At 59.0% G+C, this 21,202-nt stretch overlaps 4 protein-coding genes across 6 annotated transcripts; 1 reads left to right on the top strand and 3 right to left on the bottom strand.

Annotated features, from left to right (window-relative positions):
* Nucleotides 1–105: 105 nt before the first annotated feature.
* Nucleotides 106–4,594, bottom strand: ALYREF (Aly/REF export factor; the record flags this gene model as incomplete). The annotated part of the gene is made up of 6 exons (XM_084218420.1): nt 106–381; nt 1,129–1,306; nt 1,424–1,487; nt 2,155–2,302; nt 4,070–4,201; nt 4,367–4,594. The coding sequence occupies 6 exons, from the start codon at nt 4,592–4,594 to the stop codon at nt 367–369; spliced, it is 765 nt and encodes a 254-aa protein (XP_084074546.1). The 3' UTR covers nt 106–366.
* Nucleotides 4,595–4,662: 68 nt separating this feature from the next.
* Nucleotides 4,663–5,148, top strand: ANAPC11 (anaphase promoting complex subunit 11). Of its 2 annotated transcripts, none has more exons than XM_084218422.1 (2): nt 4,663–4,928; nt 5,021–5,148. In XM_084218422.1, the coding sequence occupies exons 1-2, from the start codon at nt 4,749–4,751 to the stop codon at nt 5,072–5,074; spliced, it is 234 nt and encodes a 77-aa protein (XP_084074548.1). In that variant the 5' UTR covers nt 4,663–4,748; the 3' UTR covers nt 5,075–5,148. The 2 variants fall into 2 exon arrangements, with proteins under 2 accessions (XP_084074548.1, XP_084074547.1); XM_084218421.1 differs by having other exon boundaries at nt 4,663–4,857; nt 4,929–5,120.
* A 1,343-nt stretch (nt 5,149–6,491) lies between these two features.
* Nucleotides 6,492–17,020, bottom strand: PCYT2 (phosphate cytidylyltransferase 2, ethanolamine). Of its 2 annotated transcripts, XM_084218251.1 has the most exons (13): nt 16,882–17,020; nt 16,355–16,443; nt 15,415–15,576; nt 13,603–13,669; nt 13,040–13,124; nt 11,996–12,040; nt 10,609–10,747; nt 9,933–10,015; nt 9,694–9,771; nt 9,033–9,098; nt 8,743–8,808; nt 8,254–8,342; nt 6,492–7,616 (listed from the first exon to the last, which is right to left on the bottom strand). In XM_084218251.1, the coding sequence occupies exons 1-13, from the start codon at nt 16,965–16,967 to the stop codon at nt 7,526–7,528; spliced, it is 1,146 nt and encodes a 381-aa protein (XP_084074377.1). In that variant the 5' UTR covers nt 16,968–17,020; the 3' UTR covers nt 6,492–7,525. The 2 variants fall into 2 exon arrangements, with proteins under 2 accessions (XP_084074377.1, XP_084074378.1); XM_084218252.1 differs by lacking the exon at nt 11,996–12,040.
* Nucleotides 17,007–21,109, bottom strand: SIRT7 (sirtuin 7; the record flags this gene model as incomplete). The annotated part of the gene is made up of 10 exons (XM_084218250.1): nt 20,986–21,109; nt 20,773–20,910; nt 20,170–20,274; nt 19,272–19,342; nt 19,103–19,175; nt 18,560–18,658; nt 17,865–18,101; nt 17,541–17,621; nt 17,303–17,409; nt 17,007–17,217 (listed from the first exon to the last, which is right to left on the bottom strand). The coding sequence occupies exons 1-10, from the start codon at nt 21,079–21,081 to the stop codon at nt 17,007–17,009; spliced, it is 1,218 nt and encodes a 405-aa protein (XP_084074376.1). The 5' UTR covers nt 21,082–21,109.
* Nucleotides 21,110–21,202: the final 93 nt, after the last annotated feature.

Below are 21,202 nucleotides of genomic sequence, written 5' to 3'. Positions count from 1 at the left end.
GACCGGCACCGGCACCGGGGCACGGCAGAGGGGCGCAGAGCATCACGGTACGTGTGGGAGCGGGACGGGGCGCGGGGCCCAGCGCGGCAAGGCAGCAGCCACAGCTCTAGACATGGTTCTATTTTATTACGGCAAAGGTGAAAAAGCCACCTTGGCCCAACAGGCAACCAGAAAAATTTATCCCAAAAATAACTCGGTACAAAACAGGTCTGCTGAGAATTAAAAAAAACCTTTACAGGAGTTAAAACCTATCCCAGAACGTAAAAGTAAAACAAATCCCATCCTCGGTAGTAGTAGCCACAGCCGCAGCCCCTGCCGGGAGTGTGGAGCAAGATTGGAGTCCTTCCCTGGCCCACTGCTGCCGCTTTAGCTGGTGTCCATCTGCAAGAGAGGAGCAGTGTCACCGCGGCCCCGGCACCCTGCAGCACCCCCCCACCCAAGCCCACCCCCTCTTTGCAGCCTGGCTCTGGTGACCCCCGAGCATGGGGCACAGGGACAGGTGGGTCCAGGCCACGGCACACCGTGCTGAGCACTGCAGCATCCCACACTGCTCCGAGGCTGCTCCTGGAATCCTGCTCGTCCCACCCTGTCCGCGCTCTCGCCCTGCCCCGTCCCATCCTGAACCTCCCACTCCACTGTCATGGTGTCCCTGTGGCCTCAGCTTTGCTGGGATCCTGGCGCAGCTACAGCACAGGCTGAGCAGGTTCCAGCTACAGCTGCAACCTGCCCGTGGCTCCCCAGGCTGGGGCTCATTTCTGCCACCAACACAACACCCTTCCCCAGCAGCACACCACACAGTTCTTCCACATGAGATTCTCCTTTGTTTTCCCATTCCTGAGTCCCATCAGCTCTGTGGGTTTTGTTCTGCAGCTGCTGCTCAGAGTGGCTGTTACAGCTATGGAGCCTGGCGAGAGCAGAGCCTGTTCCTCAGCCATCAGGAAGAGGTGACAAACTGCTCTGGAAAGCGAAGCTCAGGGCCAAGCCAAGGCACAGCTCAGCTTCAGGGCCAGACTGCTTCAGCCCAAGGACCTGGAAAATGCTTTCCCTTTTCTGCCAGCTCCAGACTGCCAGTGCTTTCCAGGATGAGATGCTGTGGGGAGCCCATTACCATGCCCAAGCAGCACTTACCCTGGCATTGTAAGCATCCAGCTGTGCATCTAGTTCTTCTGCAGAGAGCTGCTGTTTGGAAGTTCTTCCAGCTCCTCTGCCTCTCCCTCTGTTCCCGCCACGAGTCCCTCGCCTGTTGCCTCCACCTCCAAATCCCCCCAAGACCCCGCGGTTCCTGGTCATGCCACCTCTGTTTACACTGTAAGTTTGAAAAGCAACTGTTTTAGTGCCTTCAGTGAAGCTGAACAGGACCCACGTTCCCAGCAGGGAGGGGTCCTGCCCCTCCTGCCCCCCTGCTCAGGCAGGGCTCCCCCACCTCTGTGCTGGTCTCCGCTGCGTGTCGATCTGTGACGTGACCAGCTGGATGTTCATGGGGCGCCCTGCGGGGGAGAGCAGCAGGGAGAGCAGCGGTGAGCCTGTGCAGGACACACACGGGGCAGGGGCACGGGGATGGGCAGGGGGACACGGGGGTGAGGGGAAATGGGCACGAGGGGAGGGGCAGGGATGTGCAGGAGGGACAGGGACACGCAGGAGGGACAGGGACGTGCAAGAGGGACAGGGACACGCAGGAGGGACAGGGACACGAGGGGAGGGACAGGGAAGTGCAGGAGGGACAGGGACACGAGGGGAGGGACAGGGATGTGCAGGAGGGACAGGGACACGAGGGGAGGGACAGGGAAGTGCAGGAGGGACAGGGACACGAGGGGAGGGACAGGGATGTGCAAGAGGGACAGGGACACGCCGGAGGGACAGGGATGTGCAAGAGGGACAGGGACACGCAGGAGGGACAGGGACACGAGGGGAAGGACAGGGATGTGCAGGAGGGACAGGGACACGCAGGAGGGACAGGGACACGAGGGGAGGGACAGGGACACGCAGGAGGGACAGGGACACGCAGGAGGGACAGGGACACGAGGGGAGGGACAGGGATGTGCAGGAGGGACAGGGATGTGCAAGAGGGACAGGGACACGCAGGAGGGACAGGGATGTGCCAGGCTCCGCCCCAGCCACGCGAGCTGGCCGTGGGGCCGGGCCAGGCAGCCTCACCGTCCAAGGGCACCCCGTTGTACTGCTTCATGGCCTTCAGTGCATCAGCCTTCCTCTCAAAATGCACGTCTGCCGTTCCTAGGCTGCGGCCAGACCTGTCATAGTGCACAGCTGCCTTCTTCAAGGTCCCAAACTCCGCAAAGAGCTCCTGGGAACGAGAGGGAAAGGAGCATGCCCATCCATCAATGCTGCAAACACCGCAGTGCCCCACACTCAGGGTCAGGGCTCGTCCAGCCACCTCAGACAGCCTGGAAAAACTCTCAGAGGCACAGCACAGCCTGTCAGCAAGGGTCCAGGCATTGTCACAAGTGGCAAAACCAAGCAGGACTCCATGCTCATGTCCTGCAGGAGGCACATTCACAGCCAGGGAAGCAGATTCAGGGGACGCTGACCTGTTGTTTTTGTTTTTTCCCCAGGGGAACTGGGGTCTTTGTTGAAGATGAGTCAAAGCAGCAACAACTGAAAATACTCCAGACCCCAGACACCTTTCTCAGAGCACAATGGCCATGTGAGTGCAGGGATCCACAAGACCATGGCACTTTTACTGTGCTGGGCTCGTGACCCTTAAGAACATACCCCAAAAATGGAGACCAGCCCAGTCCTCTGCTGAGCTCTGTCCTGTGCTGCCACAAAGGCTGGAAATAAAGAGGCACCAACAGAGCCACCAATTTTGTTTCTCAGGCACTTCATTTGGGAAGCCAACAGGGTTACTGCACTGCCTGTGTCAGCCTGCTCCCGAGGCACAACAGGGCTCTCAGCAGGGCTGCAAAGGGCACCTGGCAGATGCTTTCTGGACAGAATGTGGCAAGCAAGGCTGTGTCAGCTCTGCCCAGAGCCTGGGGTCAGCTGCTCCTGCCTCAGGGGACACCAAAAGCAACCAGAGCACCTTGGGCCTCTCACACCACAGAAAGAGGCATTGGCACCGGAACAAAACCACATCTAAGGCAATGCTAAATTATAGGGCTGGGGCCCAAAGGCATTGTCAGCCCTGCTGCTAAACAAACCCCAGTGGGAGCTTGTGCAGCAGCAGCAGGAAGGTGAGTCCTGGCTGCACACAAGGCACAGGGCTGAGTTTAACACGCTGCTGCTTCAGTGCAACAAACAGGAACTTATTTAAACCCAATCTGAACTTACACGAGGGAAAGAGGTGGAGTGCAGCACACTACCCAGTGAGTAGGTGACTGACAGAGCTCCTTTCCAGTTCCCCACTCGCAGCCAGATGGGTGTGTGAGAGGCTGAAGGAGTGAACTGATGAGGAAAGTCTGGCAGCAGTGGTCTGGTTCTCCCTGGCGAGGCCACGAGAGCCAGAGGCCAGGGTGATGGCAGCCCTCTGTGGCACTGAACTCCTGCACAGCTCACAGCCCACTCCTGACGCTGGGACACCCCTCAGTCTCCAGCCCTGAGGCCAATGCCCCAAGCACCCACCTGCAGCCACTGTGGGCTGCTCTGACCAGCACAAAGGGGCAAGACCATGACAGGTGGAGGACAGGGCACCAGCACAGGGGAGCTGTGACAAATACCTGCCTGGCTGCACTGATGGGTTCATCCTTGGGAAGCCCCTGACCCCCACCAGAGTGGCGTTTGGCAAAGCAGCAGAGCCATGGCACCGTTAGGGATAGTACAGCTGCAGAGCAGGAGCTCACAGAGTTCACAGTGCACCCACCCATCACGGCGTGACCCAGCAGTCAGGGCATCGCTCCCCGTGCACGGGCCAGTCACTTACAGAGCACTATAAACCGAATTTCCCAGCCCCCTGGAGACCACCAAAGCAGGCACACGTAGTGCGAACCCCATCACCAGGGATTCACCCGGGAATGCTCGGCCCCGAGCGCCAGCCAGAGCAGGGCCGGCGGGGCTCCCCGGGCCCCCGGCCGGGCCGATGAACGGGGCCCCGCTCCCTCTCCCCGAGCCGCACCTGGATGTCCGCATCCGAAACGCCGAAGTCCAGGTTGGAGACGAGAAGCTTTCCGCCGGTCTCCACGCCGGCCCCCGCCCCGAAGCCGCTGTCGAACAGGTCGTGCTGCCACTTCTCCGGGAGCTGCTTCGGCTGCAATGAGACCGGAGCTCGCTGACCGGCGCCGGGGCCTCGCCGCCCGCGGCCGCGCCGGGACCGGACAAAGGGCCGCCCGCGCCCGCGCCCCCGCCCCGCGCGGACCCGCCACCCCAGCCCGCCGCGCCGCCGCGGCCCAAGCCCCGCCTGCCCGGTCCGTACCCGGCTGTAGGGCGCGGGCCGGTTCCTGCCGCCGCCCCGGGCCATCACCGGCCGGTTCCGCACGGGGCCGCCGCCCGCGCGCCCGCCGCCGACGCCGCCCCGGCCGGGCCCGCCCCCACGTGCGGTGCCGCCCCGGCCCCGGCCTCCCCGGCCGCCCCGGTTGGCCCCGCGCTGGCTCCGGTTGAGCTTAATGATGTCGTCCAGGGACATGTCCATCTTGTCGGCCATGATGGCGGCACCGCTCCCGCCCGCACTTCCGGCCGCGCTGCGCCCGCGCCGGAAGCGGAAGAGGCGGGGCTGCGGCGCGGGGCGGCGGGCACGCGGAGCTCTGTGGGGCGGACGGCACTTCCGGCGGGGCCGGGGCCGGGGCCGGGAGCGCGACATGCGGGTGCGCGTGCGGAGCTGGCACGGAGTCGCGTCCTGGCTGTGGGTGGCGAACGACGAGAACTGCGGCATCTGTCGGATGGCCTTCAACGGCTGCTGCCCCGACTGTGAGTGCGGGACCGGCACCGACACCGGGCGCTGCGCGCCGGGCGGGGCTGACGGTGTGTCCGTGCCGCAGGTAAGGTTCCTGGAGACGACTGCCCGTTGGTGTGGGGGCAGTGTTCGCACTGCTTCCACATGCACTGCATCCTCAAGTGGCTGAACTCGCAGCAGGTGCAGCAGCACTGCCCCATGTGCCGCCAGGAGTGGAAGTTCCGCGAGTAAGGGCGGCACCGGGCACCGGGCACGGGCCGTGACCCGCCCCCGGCCGGCCCGGGCCCGCCCAATAAATGTGCGACGCCAGTCGCGTGCCCGTGTCTGTGTCCGGTGTCCCGCGCTCGGGGTCGGTGCTCGGAGCGGGGCCGGGCAGTGGCTCCGCCGCCCCGGAAAGCCGAGCGGCGCCGCTGCGGCGGGGCGGGCGAGGACGGACCCCCGCCCGGGTGCTGCTGCCGCCCCGGCACCGTGCGCGCTGCTCGCGCTGCGCCGCCCCGCCGAGCCCCGTTCCTGCGGACGGCCCGGCCCCGCCGCTGCCCGGTGGGCAGGACCTCGGGGCCGCTCTCCGACCGGTGCCGCTCGCCAGCTCCGACACCGGCGGCTCTGCCGAACCCGACCTCGCTGCGCTGCTGCCCAGCTCGGCCCACTCCCCCGGGGCGCGGTTCGTGCTCCCTCCGCGGGTTCCGGAGGCCCCTCAGCCCCGCCGTGCTCTGCAGCGAGCGGCGGAGCAGGGCGCGGGCTGGGGCTGCCCCTCTCTGCAGCCCCCTCCCACCCGGTGTGCCGGTGCTCCCGCAGGTGCCGTGTGTGAGCTGTGGCCGTGGAGCTGCCCGGAGCTCTCCGGTGCAAGGCAGGCCCGACTCTGTCCCTGGATCCCGTGGAGTGTGCGGCTGCCTGAGCAGGGCTGGTGGCTCTGGGGCGATAATAAAAATGTGCTTGGGCTGGCTCTGTCTTGTCCATCCTTGCTGGGGAGGGGGGAACCCACTCAGACCTGGGAGCTCTGGGCTGCTGAGCCCTCCAGTCCCTCCTGTGGTGCTGAGGCTGCTCAGGTACCCAGCAGAGCCAAATCCCTTGGGCGTGAGGCAGGAGCTGCAGGGCACAGTGCAGGGCCAGCAGGGACAAAGGGCTGTGCAGGGTGGCTGCAGGCATGGGGCTTCTGTCCCTATGTGCCCCCAAAGGCCCTGCTGCCCCTTGTGCTGCAGGGGGCCTGGCACAGCCTCTGCCCAGCCCTGGGGCAGCTCTGGCAGCAGGACAGGCTGGGGACAGTGGGCTGGCAGCTGCTCCCTGGCAGGGGCACCCCTGGGTCACCACCTCCCCACAGGGGAGTCCAGAGCTCAGCACCCAGCCTGGCTGCAGTGCCATGCCAGTGCTGGTGCCGGGGCTGCCATGCCCATTAGCAACAGAGCCAGGGAGTGCCACCAGTGCCCCCGCCTGCAGCTCTGACACACACAGACCTGCCCTGCTGTGCCAGCCAGAGCCCAGGAAGGGCCAGCCGGGGTGAGTGGTGGCTGCCCTGGGCCTGAGCAGCCCTTGTGCCACGGAACTGCAGGGATGCAGTGAGTGTGGGGCTCCCTCTCAGTGCATGTGTGCCCAGTTCCCACCCTTCTGCTACCTGGGCTCCAGCCCCAAAAAGACCAACGCACAACTCTTCAACATTTTATTAATGATCAGCAACAAAAGTTTACAAGAGAGAGGACACCAGACACAGCCTGGAAGGACCGTCTGGCACAGTGCAGTGAGCTGATCAGGATACCCACCACCGTATCCTGGAATGTAAGAGGCAAAAGGGGCTCACAGCTCAGGACCCATTCTCGCAGCCTGCACCTCCCCTTAGAGGCAGGCACGCTGCATGTCAGCCATCAGAAAACAACCCTAAGCCTTCACCTGGCCAGGTCCTGCCCTCAGGTAATCCATCAGCACTCGGCGGGCTCCGAGCACAGTCCACACACGGCATCGGGTCCTGCTGCCTTGCAAAGGGAGAGCCTTTGGGGAAGGGCCCCAGGATCCCTGTGCCTTGTGTGGAGAAATGCCTGGAGCCAGCACCACCTGCCCCCTGCAGCAAAGGATTTGCCTTTATCCAGCTCAGCCCAGGGTAGCTTTGGGTGTGGGCAGGGGCAGGAGCTGAGAAGAGGCAGCACAGTGAACCCCAGAGCCCAGCACCACCTCTGGCAGCCAGCCCCTGGTTCCTGAGCAAGAGCTGCAGGAGGAACCCCAGGAGCCCCGTCCTGTCCCCGAGGCTGCTCTCGGTGCCTGTGCAGCCACCCAAGCCCTGCCCAGGGGCTGCTCTGGACTGCAGAGCCCAGGCAGGACAGCAGGGGCTGGCAGGGCAGGGGGGCACAGGCAGCTCCTCCACTCCCCTCCTACTAAGAGCCAGAAATGGCAGAAGGTAAAAGCACATCAACATGTTAAAACATTAGTTATAATTAAAACCTTTTTGTTTTGTCAAATCTCCTCCTGGGAAAAGGGACAGGGACTGATTAACGGAGATAAAACTAGGCAACGGAATCCCAACTCGTTATGTCTGCATAATTAGTGCAGGAGGAGCTAGGACAGCAGAGGGTAGGACAGCACATCCTGCGTGCCAGCAGGGCTGCCCCCCTTCAGGGGTCCTTTCCTGAAGAGCAGCTGCTCTCCCAGAGGCTGAAGCTGCAGCACTCTGTGGCTCTCACATGCCCGCTCTGCAGCCTAGTGCTTCTCCTCCTCCAGCCTTCTCATGGCCTCCAGCACAGCCAGCTCTTTTGCTTCTTTCTTCTGGTTGCGAGCTTCAAACTCCAGCCTGCAAATATCACACAATGCCCTAAGATTCTCATTCACCCATACTGCTTGTAGACAAAAGCACCTGGAGCAGGGGAGCATTGCCTTCTGTGCTGCTCGGTTCTGAGAGCACTTCAGAAACTCCCCAGAGCCTCTCCCAGAGCTTCCCATGGCTGTTGCCAGCACTCTGCAGTCCTGCACTCCCCACACTGGTCACACACAACTTCTTTCTCCCTCTGTGGAAGAAGCTGCTATTCCATTCTTGGGCTGTCCTGGGTGTTGTAACACCAAAATCAAATTTAGCACTGATGTGAGCCGAGGTGCTGAAAGTGAAGGACTCAGGCCTAAAAAACCAAAGCTCTGAAAGAAGCCACATGCTCTTTCCCTGGGATACAGCAAAGAAAATTTATCATCAAAGGAGAAAAACCAATAAATGTGCAGTGCAGCACGTTCTGACACAGAGAGATCAGCTGTTCCTCTCCCTGTTCAGATTGGTACAATCACATTTACAGCCTGCCCAAGCCATGAAAGAGGAAGCCAAGTTTGCTTCTCTATGCCTTCAGAAAACACCTTATCTCCCTGTCTGGTCCCATCCATCAGTCCCCAGACACTCTGGATGGAACAGTACGTGACAGAACCGGGAGACAAAGAAATCCAACCTGTTCTTGATGATTCTTTGCACAATTAGATCTGTGGTGAGATTGCTGCCACTGTCCACCAGCTGGAAAATGCCACGTTGCTTTGGTTCCTGCAAACAGACACAGACAGGGCTGTGAAAACACGTGGGAGCTGGGTGTGCAGCTGAGCTGAGCCGTGGCAGGGTGGCAGGCAGGATGCACAGCGATCTCCTCGGAGGCACAGCAAACACTCGCAAGCAAAGCTCCACGTACACAGGGGCTGCCCAGGACAGAGAGCAAAGCACACAGGATTTCTCACTCTGCCATGAAGGCATCAGAGACAGGCAGAGCAGAACAGTGCTTGGGAGACTGGAGCTGCTGGGAATGGTTTACTGAGTGCTCCACCTAGCTGCCCTCAGGGGTGGATGAAAAGCTGCCAAAGCCTCCTCTGCAGTACACCTTCTCAGACCAGGAACACAACCAGAGCCAGGCTCTGGCTGTCAAATGCTGACAGAGCAACTGGAACTTTACCTCATATGGATCAGAACCGTCCTTGTCCGGCACCACCTCAGTCATCCCATGACAAACAAGTGCTACCTGAAGGAGGACACAAAAGTCACTGACAAGATCCAAAAGATGACAGGGATATTTCCTGCCACTACTCCCACTGAGCACAGCCTGGAGACCAGCAAAGCCACCCTCCTGCACAGCCTGGCAGTCCCAGTCTGAGCAGGACAGTCCCTCCCTGCACCCCTGTGCTGTCCTGCACCACTTCAGCTCCCCACACACACCTTCATGTCCATCCGTGTGCAAGGACTCACCCTGAAGTGATCCAACAGATCAGCAGTGACAGCATAGGGAGCTCCAATCACCACCTCTGAGACATACTGAAAAAGGAACCAGGTAGAGTCCAGATTTGAAAAAAAAACCAACAAACAAAAACCCAAAACCCAATCCCAAGCCAGAAGGCAGCTGCTTCTTAAAGAGACCTGAGCAGGTCATCTGGCTACAGAGTCAGAAGTTCAAATAAGGGAACAGAGAAGTGGGTTCAGCAGCAACTGCTTGTCACACAACAGCTTTTTCTTCCTCTACAGGATGTCTTTTTTGTGCCTATAGAGCAAATCCAAAAGTTAATTGCTCCAGGCACACATTTCTGGGGCTCCCCACGATTTTGTCCTAGCATTTTCTCCCCTGCTGCAGGGAGCAGAGTTTTCTAGTGGCACATCTGACCACACAGCTCCCTCCGTGGCATCCAGCTCAGTCACTGCCAGCAGAGCAGCTGGATGGGGCACCAGCTGGGATCAGCCAGGATGGCAAAAGAGCCCAGCAGAGCCTCCCAAGAGGAGCAGCACCTGTGGCAGCCTCAAGTGATTCATCTTGTCTGTTCTCTCAGGGCACACCAAGGAGCTCATGCAGGGTCACTGAGCACAGGTGGCCCCACGAGGCTCTGGGCAGTTCTCAGAGTGCAGAGACACCACTCACCCTGCAGGCCAGGACACTGAGGGTTCTCTCGTGGATGTTCATGATGGGATAGTTCTTCCCTTTGTAGCGATTCACCTCCTAGGGCAAAGCACCAGGCAAGTCAGAGGGGGGACAGAGCAACTCCCTTCCCTCCTGCTCTCTCCCAAAATGACATCCCTGTCCTGTCTCTGGGAGCACAGCCTGCCTGGTTCAGAGAACAGGCCCCAGCTGCTCTGCCCTGGGACAGGTTCCACACAGACCTGATCGAAATGCAGCCCAGCAATGATGTAGGGCTTCTCTGCCAGCTGGTGAACCTTCTCCAGGAAATCCACGTGACCAACATCTGCAGATCTGTTTAAGGAACTGAAGCTCACATGGAAAATAGAGGAAAGAAGACAGAAATAGAGTCACTCAAAAACAACAGTGGGAGACAGGAATCCCTAGGATTTTATTCTTGCACTACTTATTGCCTATTTCCAAGAACAGCTGCTGCCTCCCTCCTCAGGTTCCACTGGCTCTGGGCAAAAGCCAGAGACTTTTTCAGCTCCCCCTTACATGGACTCAGCTTTGCCTCTATCCAGAATTTCTACTTGTCCCAGATGTTCCGGCACCAAGCCTCAAAGCCTGCCCCAGGAACAGCGTGTCAGCTCCAGGTGCTGTGGCAGCCAGTCTTCACCACAATCATTAGAGTGTGGAGAGTACCCATCTGCCTTCCTGAAATCCAACAGCCCACAGATTGCTCCACATGGGGGCTATAGCTTCTTTCTCAGCATCCTGTGACTAAGAAACTGCCAGGAAGAACTCACTCCTGACTCCTCCCTCACGTGCAGCTACAGAAAGGGAAAAAAAAAAAGAGGCAAATATGCAGTGTGGTGCCTCCCAAAATGAGAACATCAGACAAAGACCAGTGGTGCAACCCAAGAGAGCCAAGGATACGGAACAGGTCGAAGGCTCCGGCCACGTAGATGATGGTGTCTCCTGGCTGTGGCTCCTTCCCCGAGGCAAACTGGATGATCTTCTGGGATGTCTGCAGGAACTGCGAGACACCAGTCCAGGGACTGTGACCTTTGGGGCCCTGTGGAAACATACACCAGACACAGCTTCTTTTCAGGCTCTGGAGGGGGTTTGGACAACACAGAGCACAGTGCTGGGCAATCTGCTCATCTGAATTTGCTGGCAACTGTAACAACTCCCAGCACCTTGGACTTTCTACATTCCTGGCATCGAGTGTTTAGATAATTTCGCAAAAGCCCTTTGTGCCCTGTCTAAATCATCACCTCAGCAGACAGCTCAGGAGATGCCAAGAGGAAAGCTCAGGAAGGAGGAAGACAACAGGGCAGGTCTGAATTTCCATGAGAAGCAAGACATGCTCAGGAGACGACACCTTCCAACCTCTGCTCTGCCAAGCCCCAGGGCACCTGTCTGGCCCCTCAGCTCTGGGACAGAGCTCGGTCCCCACCACGTGGCAGCTGTGCAAACAGCCACAAGTCACCTGCTCCTGCTCTGCCACCCAAAGCTGCTCCACCGGACTTGGCAGGACATACACGCTGCAGCTGAGGCCAGAGCAGGCCCTACAAAGGGCAGCACGCAGACAGCTCAGCTGTCAGGGTCACGTAGGGTACCCAGCCCTGATCCATCCTACCCAGATCCAAGCCCCAGGAAACAGCCATGCTAGAGCAATATGCCCCAAAACACCTTCTCAAAACCCCCAAAATAGTGGGGAACTAAGGAAGATTCAGACAGGTCAGCAAACCCCCTGTGAGTAAAAAAAGACTTGCTCAAGCTGCTGGTGCAGCTCATTCAGCAGGGACAGTCCAGCTGGAAATAAACAGGGCTGGCTCTTTAGGGGCAGTGTGAGCCTCAGGCTGGAGCTGGCAGCTGGAGCACCGAGAGGGCTGCGCTGCCCTCAAGCTCTGCAGCAGGGTGGCCACACACCTGCCATGTCCACACCTCCCAGACCTAACACAGCACCTGCAAAACAACACAAGCACTGAGAGGAGCACCCACAGAGGCTGTCCCAGGCTGGAACCACAGGCACTTGGGAAGTGGCAGGAAGGAATTTACAAGCAAGGAAGGAGCCCAGCCCAGGCTCAGAGGGCACAGCAGCCCTGTGGTCCCACTGAAGGACAGCTCATGCTGCCCTGTGCCACACCTGCCCATCACACCCACTGCAGGCACTGCCATGTGGGGACAGCAGACGTTCACTGAGACATTACTGCTACATGTGGGAGGACAAACAAGCCTGCAACAGGCCAGAAAGCACACTGGGAATCCTTCTCAGGCAGGACAACAACCAGACGTCCACGACCAGAACTCACATTACCTTCCCAAAGTTGTCAGTGTGCTTCCGATAGTCTAGGTCCTCATCCTGAAGGGAGATAAAGAGTCAAAATGTTTAAGCACTTGCACAGCTCATCCAACCAAGATATGCTTGTGTGTGGGAAGTGCTGGGAAGGCCAGGCTCAAAACGCACACCAGGGATCCGGGCACTGAATGCTGCCAAACTGGTTAATACCTAAACCAGAGTCCTGTCCCAGCATGAGTCAGAGGAAATGTGTCCTTATCTGATCCCGGCTTGGCACCACCAGCAAAGGTGGCTCTTGCCCAACTTGCAGCCCCAAGAGTGCTGCACAGCTGCATCCTCCCTCAGCCCAGCAAGCCCCTGACAGGACAGCATCCCTTTTCCTGCCAAAGACCCTCACAAGAGGTAGGTTCAGGTATCTGCAGCAGGCAACAGCACTGGGTAGATCTCAGTGTCAACTCCTGTGCTACAGCTAAGCCAATTTAACAGCTCAGCACACCAAAACATCTCCCTCTGTCCCTCCATTCGCCTCTGGGTCACTTGTTTCTGCAGTTATCCAGGTGATTCTATTCACAGATTCCTTCATTACTCAGTAAATTCAAGTCATTACCTGACATAAAACCACTGACTTTACTTTTCCCTGGTTAGGTTAGCTCCCAGCCAGAGAGTGAGCTGAGGAGACTCAAGAAAGGTCTGATTAGATTAGAGACAACAGAAGGCAGAAGCGTGAAGCTCAGTGGGAAGGGAGAGGAGTTTCCAACTCTGGCAGCACCTGGCTGACAGATCAACGTGCCTGCACTGTGTTGTTTCACCCTGGGAGGAGTCATGGGCTTGCCTGCAGCTCCCCTAACGCTCCCGAGGCCCCCACTGATCACGAGGCACCGCAGTCTGTCCCATGACAGTGCGATCTCAGAGACGCTGAAGCAAACACCAGCAGGTTGTTCTGCTGCCGCTGCCCGTTCTCCACACAGCCGGGAGCCGGGCCCAGGAGCTCGGTGCGGGGCAGCAGAGGGGCAGAGCTGTCCGTGCCCCGTGCTCCCCCTCCCCCAGAGCCCCCTGACTCACTATGTTGCTGTGGTGGGCCTTGGTCATGAGCAGCATGCGGCCAACGAGGTCAGTGGTGGACACGCCCTGGGTGCGTTTGCATTCCCTGCGGGACACAAGCAAAGGATGAGGCAGAAGGCACAGGAGCAAAGGCTCTGTCCTCCCACCACTGCCACAGGGCACCTGTGACACCTGATAAACACAAACCGGGGCTCTCCTCCTTAGCCTTCCTTCTCAAGAACAGCATTTATTTGCAGAGCCTCTGCATCGGCCTCGCGCCACAGCCACTGCTCGTGTGAACGCTTCCCTCACCCAGGCTTCCCACCAGAGCCAGCTCTCGGTGAGGCTTTGAAACCAGAACCAGCCTCTGCCAGGAACCAGACAGCCCCACTGGGCAGGAATGCCTGCCCCACTCCCCTGGAGCCAAAATGCCGGCAGCAATTGAAGCTCTGGCACGCATACAGCCAAATTCAGGTGTGACCCAAGAATGGTATGTTTCATGTGACTTCCCTTCAAGGCACAAAGTCTAACCCTAACCCAGAAACTCTGCCCAAAACAAGATAAACAGGTAAGCAAGAGGTTACCTGTATCGCCCTGCTGTCTTTACTTCCTCATAGGTGTCCTTGCCATCGATAGTTAAGGTGATGTCATCTGCAGAGAGAGAAAAGCCTCAGAGCTGCACCCAAGCTCTCCTGCACAAAAGCAGCAGCTGTGCAGGTCCCACACACCCACAACTCTGCAATCCAAATCCCTGTGCATCCACAGGGGACGTGTCCTGTGCCCCACAAAGATGTCGGGGGTTTTTAAGACTCCTGTGTCTGTGGAGACAAGGAAATTCCTGGACATTAACACCATTACCCATCTGGTGCACTGCTGGGTGCCCTGCCTCAGCAGGCACTGCTGATTATTGTCTGAGTGACAATAAACAAGCTTTAAAAATGAACCTTTTAGCTCTTCTGGGACTGGTTTTAACCCTTGGCTCATGTTACAATTTTTCAGTCAGTGAAACAGTTAATCCAGTGGAAAGTTCTTCCTCTCAGGGGCTGCACTCCCACATCCAGGACCCTTCTGCAGAGGCCATTCTGGTTCACCTCTGGCACACAGCTCCCAACTCCCCCTGCAGAAACACCTCTCATACTTTTGGTGATGGTGCAAAGCCTTCACAAGCAAAAGCTAAGCTGGTTTCCCTTGGCCAAAACAGCCCGAGGGCAGCCCTGAGCGTGCCTACACAGTGGGGTGCCTCAGTGCTGCTCAGTTCCCCCCAAACCCCCCAGCCTCCCCTCAGAGCACAGGCACAGGAGGGCACACGCTGCAGGACAGCCTGGCACGCCAGAGAGGCACACTCTGCAGGGCTGCTGTCACCCTCTGGGTAAGCTCAGCTATTGCCAAATTCAGCTTTTGCACAAACACAACCTGGCAAAGCTGCCGGTGCAGGGTGTTGCTCAGGAGAAGCACGGGATGATTGCAACAGGCCAGCAAGTGGCAGAGGGGACAAATGCAAGCAGCTGCAGCAGGGGCCACGAGGCTCCTCTGCTGCCATAACCCCTCAGCACCCCTGTGAGGATCACGTACACCTAACACATTCAGGCAGGCAATGAAGTTAATGAGGAATTTGATAACCACTCCATCCACGTGAAAAAAGAATATTTATCTTCTAAAGATTAAGGATTTATTTACACTTTGTGAAACACTTGGCTTATCAACAGCAGGTGGCTGGGATCAGATGAGAGATACACCGAGGGAGTGCAAAGACTACTCCTGGTCAAAGTAACAAAATTGCTTCAGAGGGGCAGGGAAGAAGGGCTGAGGCTTAATGAGCATTGGCAGCAGCCCAAGAAGGGACAGAGTCCCAGAGCAAGAACATTTCCTCAGAACACTGGTTCTCTTTAGCAACAGTACACCAAAAAGTGTTCACACTAAGAACTAGGTCTCTGGCCATGCAGTCAGCTGAGCCACTGAACAGCTTATCAGCTGGATAAAGAGAGAAGCTTTTCAGATCTAACCTTGTCCCAGGATAAGTAGAAATAAACATAGTTGTATTTCTGCATGCTTTCCTTTCCAATTGTGTTTTTCACAGTTAAGTTTTGTAAATGGCTTTCCCCTTTGCACAAATTTCTGCCGGTGTTAAGGGCAACCTCGGGATAATTTTAAATGACACATTTCACCTTTGTAAGTTAAAACCGAGGGCCCTGGCACTCTCGAGATGCTGAGCACACTGATGTTTCTCCACACCACAAGACCAGAAGCAGCTGTGCTGCCCAGTGCAGGCGTTGAGAAGGCAGAGCTCTGCAGGCAGCAGGAAGCCCTGACCCTGCTGGTTGGCAGAGGGCACCTGGAGCACACCTGGAGCCCCCAAGGGCCCACGTTGGCACAGCCACTGCCCCATCACCACTCACCCCCGTGCACGCAGAAGTCACAGCTGTACTTGTCCAGGGTTTCCAGCGTGGTGACATAAGGAGCTCCAGGAGCAATCTCATCCACCCACTTGATGGCCTGCACCATTTTGTACCTCTCCTCCTGTGTAAAGACGGGGGGACCCTTGTGCTTGGAAATCTCCTCTGGGGGGGAAACAAAATTCCAGTTAGGAGCATGTCCTGCAGCTACAGTGACCCTCAGTCACTGCCCCTCTCTTTTCCTGGGCAGGTGAACTTCACTGCAGGCTTATCCTCAGATTTGGATCAGTCTGTGGAAGCAAAGGAAGCCCCCAGATAAATCAGAAAATATTTTGATTTCGTTGCATTTCCTAAACATTTAACAAGGGCCCTGGAATTCACTCAGAGGGCAAAAGGTCTCAGTACTTCCATGTATCCAGATACTTCTTCCTGAGGGGATGAGCTGGGCCCCCCAGCCTCCCTCTAGGAGAAATTTCCCTCTTAAACAGTAACTTAATACTACACCTGGTTCACAGTGGAAATTCTGCATCCATAAACCCATTTAAAATACATCTTCACGTGCCAGAACTTGTTTCTGACACTTAACTTCCAGATGGCCTTGAAATGAGTTTTCTCCACGAGGTAACTTGTTTTGAAATGTAAATTCTGCACCTCCTACCAGCAAAAGCAGACTGCTTTTCAGCCGTTTCAACTGTTCTTATAGCACAGAAGGCAGATTAACCCTCGGAGCCTGCAAGATCTGACCCACCTAACCCTCAGTCCAAAAGTGTGACAGGGCTAACTCCACTCCCAGAGAAGGGCCATCTTTCTCTTGGAGGCTACTGATCCTGGAGCAGATGTAGGATGAAGCCTGACCCTATAAAGAACTCTGGGTTCTCCTGGGGCGAATGCTGCTGGGCAATCTGAGGGGCTGCAGGAGATGAATCCTGGTAAAGCCTCTTACCATCCGTGTGGACCCCAACGATCAGGTAATCGCCCATGGCCCGTGCCTGGCGCAGCTGGTTCGAGTGGCCATAGTGCACCATGTCATAGCTGCAAAGAGAAGGGCCGGGTCAGCCCGGGCACCCCGGGACGCGCTCCCCGCCAACCTGCGGGCGACCCGCCCCAGGCTGCGGGGCTGAAGGTCTCTGCTGCCGGGCAGGGCTGTGCCGGTACGGCCCGGTCACCGGGGCCCCGGTGCTTCAGGGGCCGGTCCCTCCGCGCACCTGCCCGGCAGGCGCCGGCCGCAGCCCGGGGGAACGGACCGGCCGCACCGACGCCCGTTAAGCGGCCGAGCCCAAGGGCGCTCCCAGCCCCGTCGGCCGCCGGTCGCCCGGCGCCCCGAGGCGGCTCAACGCGGAGAGCGCCGCCGAGCCGCGGGCCCGGCCCGTCCCGCCGCGGTGACAGAGGAGGCGGAGGCACCGGCGTAGCCAACACGGTTTATTTCTGCGGCGCCACGACATCACCCGGCCCCGCGCCCGCCCCACTCACCATCCATCGCACCAGACGCGCACGGGTCGGTGGCCGCCGCCGCCCGCCGCGGCCCCGCCGCCGCCCGCCGCCCCGTTGCGCAGCATGGCCGCGCTGTCACCGGCGGCGCCCGCCCCGCCCCGCGCTCAGCGGCTCTTCCTGCGCCGGGCGCCCTTGGCGCAGCCGCGGCCGAGCCACCCCCCGGGCCGCCCGACCGCCGCCTCCGCCCGCTCCCGGGGCTGCTCCTGCTCCCGGGGCTCCTCCCGCTCCCGGGGCGGCGCCACGGGTTTCCGCGAGTGCGTGCCCTCCTCCCCGGGGCGCAGCGGCTCGGCCAGCGCGAAGATCGGGTCCCGCGCCCTGCGGAAGGAAGGAGAGGGCGGCGGTGGGCGCTGCGGGCGGCCCCGGGCCGGGGCTCCCGCCGCGCACGGCCCGCGCCGCTCACCGGTCGTAGCGCGGGATTTCCAGCCCCAGCTCCGCCATCAGCAGCCGCATCACGTCGTCGCAGCGGCCGTGCAGCTTCAGGGCGGCCAGGTCGTCCTTCGGGGTCCACTGCGAGCGAGAGCAGAGCCGGCTGCAGGCAGCTCCCCGCGGCGGCAGCGGCGGCTCCCGCCCCGGGCCCCGCACATCCGCAGCCCCTCGGCTCACACCTGGCCAACCCAGCGCCGAGGGCTTTATCTCACCTGCAGGTTCACAATATACAGCTTGGGCCGGCGTGTGGGGGGCTTGCTCATGCACCAGAGCCGCGGGTATTTTTTCAAAACCTGCCACAAAGCACAGAGGATCAGCACAGCCACAGGCACACGCAGCCGTGGACCGTATCAGCGAGAGGAAAAGGAATGTATTACCAGGAGGGGAAAGAGGGAGGAAGAGAGACTATCACAGATGTTGGGCGAATCCTGACACCAGAGTTTACAGTTGTCTGTTTGGGAGGAGACTGCTCAGCACCAAGGTGTATCACCAAGAGGGAATGCTGCTAACAATCTTCACCGAGTCTCTAAAGTTACCTTTAAGCTGGAACCCAGACAAAGAATCACATCTGCTTTGCTTGCAGCTTCTGTTGCTGCTTCCCAGTTCAGGGGCTGTCTCAATGTCCCCTTCTCCCCAAAGTGGACGATTGTATCTCTCAACTGCGCCCCACACTTGTGGCACATCCTGCCCGTGTGGTGCCTGTGCAGGGCCGTGCGCTCCGTCACATCAAACACTCGCACGTACTCTCTGTTGGGTGTGCAGGAAGTGCAGACCTGTTGCAGGACGAAAGCAGAAACCCCATCGCATCATCAGCATCCCACCTACTGCAGGCCAGGAGCAAGCCTCTTCTCTTGGAAGAAAAGCATTTTTGAGGACAACACACAAGTTGTAGACAGAAGCATCAGGGATCAGATGCTAACTTGGAAAACCTCAAGGTTTTTTTAAAAACCAGCCACAGGCAGCCTTTGGCTACATGCTAGGAGGGATTTCAGAGAAGGGCTGAGGAAGAGATGTCAGAAGCACGAGGTTGCAGTATGTACAGAGGAAGAGCTACAGAGCTGGGTTTGGCATTTCCTAAGTAGTTCACCCCAAACCTGATGGTCTGAAGGCAGGGACCACACACAGGCCCAGCCCTTGTACTGATTCCTTCTGAGCTAGTGGCAGACCAAGAGTTTACACTCGCTTTTTGTGAGGCCATTTAATGTTGAATTTTCCTGCTCTTGCCACTCACCTCTATGTACATGTTCCCGTGCAGCTCAGATATTGCAGCTCGGGGCAGCCCGCTCCGCAGGTGCAGCCCGTCACAGTTCTGAGACACCACGTGCTGCACCTTGAAGGGAACACAACACTGAGCTCCTGCGAACCACACAGGCATCCCTCCAAGCAGTGATGCACGTGTCCCAAACCACACCAACAGCCTGTACATCAGAGCAGGACCCACAGGGGAAGAGCGTGGTGAACAGACCTTTGTGAAAGCTAAATGGAAACCTCCTCCTGCTAAAATGAACATTTCTAGGGCTGGCTGATTTGTGACCAGCTCCCCAGACCAGCCTCACCAGGGACAAATACAACATGTTAAAGAAAAGGCACCAGGGAAAACGTGCCAGAGCTGGAGCCTGCAGCTGACTGAGGAAGGCTTGGACACATTTTCCTACATGGATATGCAGCCACTTGAGCCAAAAATGCAGTCAGGCAATATTCTCTGACTACTCCCTGCTGGGTCTATCATTCTTAGGCAGAGGAACATGAGTGAGGTGAGGTAAAAATACCTTACCAGGTTGTGCTTGTGCAGGCAGGCAATGCTCATATGAGTGAGTGTGGGCTCTGCCTCACTCAGGTCTGCAGCCCTGACAAGAAGCAAGGGAAAAAAAAAAAGTTGGAATTGCCATTAACCTCTTCCAGTATCAGCTTTCTGTCCCAGAGCTGGGAATTTGGCTCCTCACCTGATGCTCCTGCCCTTCTGCAGCAGTGTCCAGATGCCATTGGGGCCTCTGTAGTCTGGGATCGAAGCCGCCTGTCACAGAGAGAACAGCAGGCCTGACGGGCGGGGCTGTCACAGCTCTGCACAGACACAGCCACCCCAGGACAGCCAGGCACAGCCAACCAACACAAACTCCAGCCACGGCTGCTTTTTCATTCACTCCTGAGTTTTCCAGCACAGCTGTTCCCTGAACACAGGGAAACCTCCTCATCTGTTTTCTCTCTCTTCTACATTTCAGCTCTCATTTGCACTTCTAGTGTCAGCTTTCTCCAATTTTATGATTATGGAATCCCTCCAGAACTCTTTTTCATCCCTGGTACTTCCCATTTCGCTACACAGAACTCCATTCTTGAGCCTTTTCTTATTTTGCCTGGACTCCAGTTCTGGCCCGTCACACTCAGCATCTCTAGTGAACATGAGCACCCAGCCCCTTGCCCTGAGCCATGCTCCATTTCAGCAGAGAATGGAGTGACAGAGCTCACACAAAGGGGGAGATGACACATTACAAGAGGTAGAACCAGACTGCTGCTTTGCCCCAGGCTACCGCAACAAAACAATTCTCCAACTGCTGTTTATAAATTCCAGTAATCCCCAGCTGTCTCGGCATGTACACCTATAGCATTCCTGAGCTAACTGGCCTGAGGTTTTACACCAAGTCATGCAAGAGACTTGAGTGAAGCCAGAGCAGTGTCCTCTTGCCCAGGCCGTGCCTCCTGCATGGTCAGAGGCAATCCTGGAGCCACAGGATCTCGGGGGCAGCAGGAAGGACCCTGGGCTGCAGCCTGGCAGCTGCAGGGACCCGTCGGGAGGCAGCCCCAGCCCGGAGCAGCCCTGCAGGGCGCGGCGCTGCCCCCACGCACCGTGCTGATCCCAGCGCCCGTGTAGATGACGAGGTGCCTGGCGCTGCGCACGGCCGCTGCCAGCTCTGCCACCTTCCTGCTCAGCTCCTCGGGCTCATCACACACCTGCAAAACACACCCAGCAGGGTCACGCCGAGCACACAGAGCAGGGATCTCCCCACGAGTCTGAAGATGGGCTTGGGCCAAGCAGGAAAAGCAACACAAGCACAACATCAACGGTGATTTCCAGACGAAAAGGACATGGGCACTGTTCGTGGGAGGATCACGGCAAAAGACTCGCCGAAGCTGCTGACCCAGCCTCTCGGGAGACCGGTCCGCACAGCCACACGCGCCTGGAGCACGGCTGACCGGAGACAAACACCGGCAGTGCCCGCAGGGCAGGCGCGTTCCCGGTCCCGGGGCACAGCGGTTGTTCACCTGCTGCGGCTGCAGAGCCCGGCGGCAGCCAGCCCGGCGGCCTCCGCCGCGCCTCTCCTCGGCCGGGGCCGCTCCCTGCCGTCCGCGGCACGGCTGCCCCGCTCCCTGCCGTCCGCGGCACGGCTGCCCCGCTCCCTGCCGTCCCCGGCACGGCTGCCCCGCTCCCGCCGTGGCCCCGCCGCCCACCTCCTCCTGCCGCCGCCGCAGCCGCTCGCGCCGCTTGCGGCGCCGCTCCAGCTCCCTGACGATGTCCTCGCTCTCACTCAGCACCTGGCACTCCTCGGGGCTCCGCTCCGCCGGCGGCTTCCTCCAGATGCGGGATACCTGTCCGGTGCACACGCGTGGTCACGGCGGCCCGCAGCGGCGAGGTGGAGCGGGTCGGGCCGCGTCGTACCGTACCTGTCTCCGGCGGTCCCGCTGCTCCTCTTGCTTCAGGATCTCGGCGCGCGCCGCCGCTTTCCGCTCGGAGCGGCTCAGGCTGCCGCCCGCCGCCATCACCCGGAACCGCCGCGCCTCCGCCGCACCGGGCTCGGCTCCGCCGCTTCCGCCTTCCGGCCGGAGCGCGCGCGCGCCGCTTCCGGCAGCGCCCCCCCGCGGCAGCGCCCCCTGGCGCCGG

Source organism: Fringilla coelebs, assembly GCF_963513975.1.
Source record: "Fringilla coelebs genome assembly, chromosome: 19".
NCBI classification, from domain to species: domain Eukaryota; kingdom Metazoa; phylum Chordata; class Aves; order Passeriformes; family Fringillidae; genus Fringilla; species Fringilla coelebs.
The sequence above is the reverse complement of the archived record's forward strand: the minus strand, read 5'-3'. Positions and strand labels throughout refer to the sequence as shown.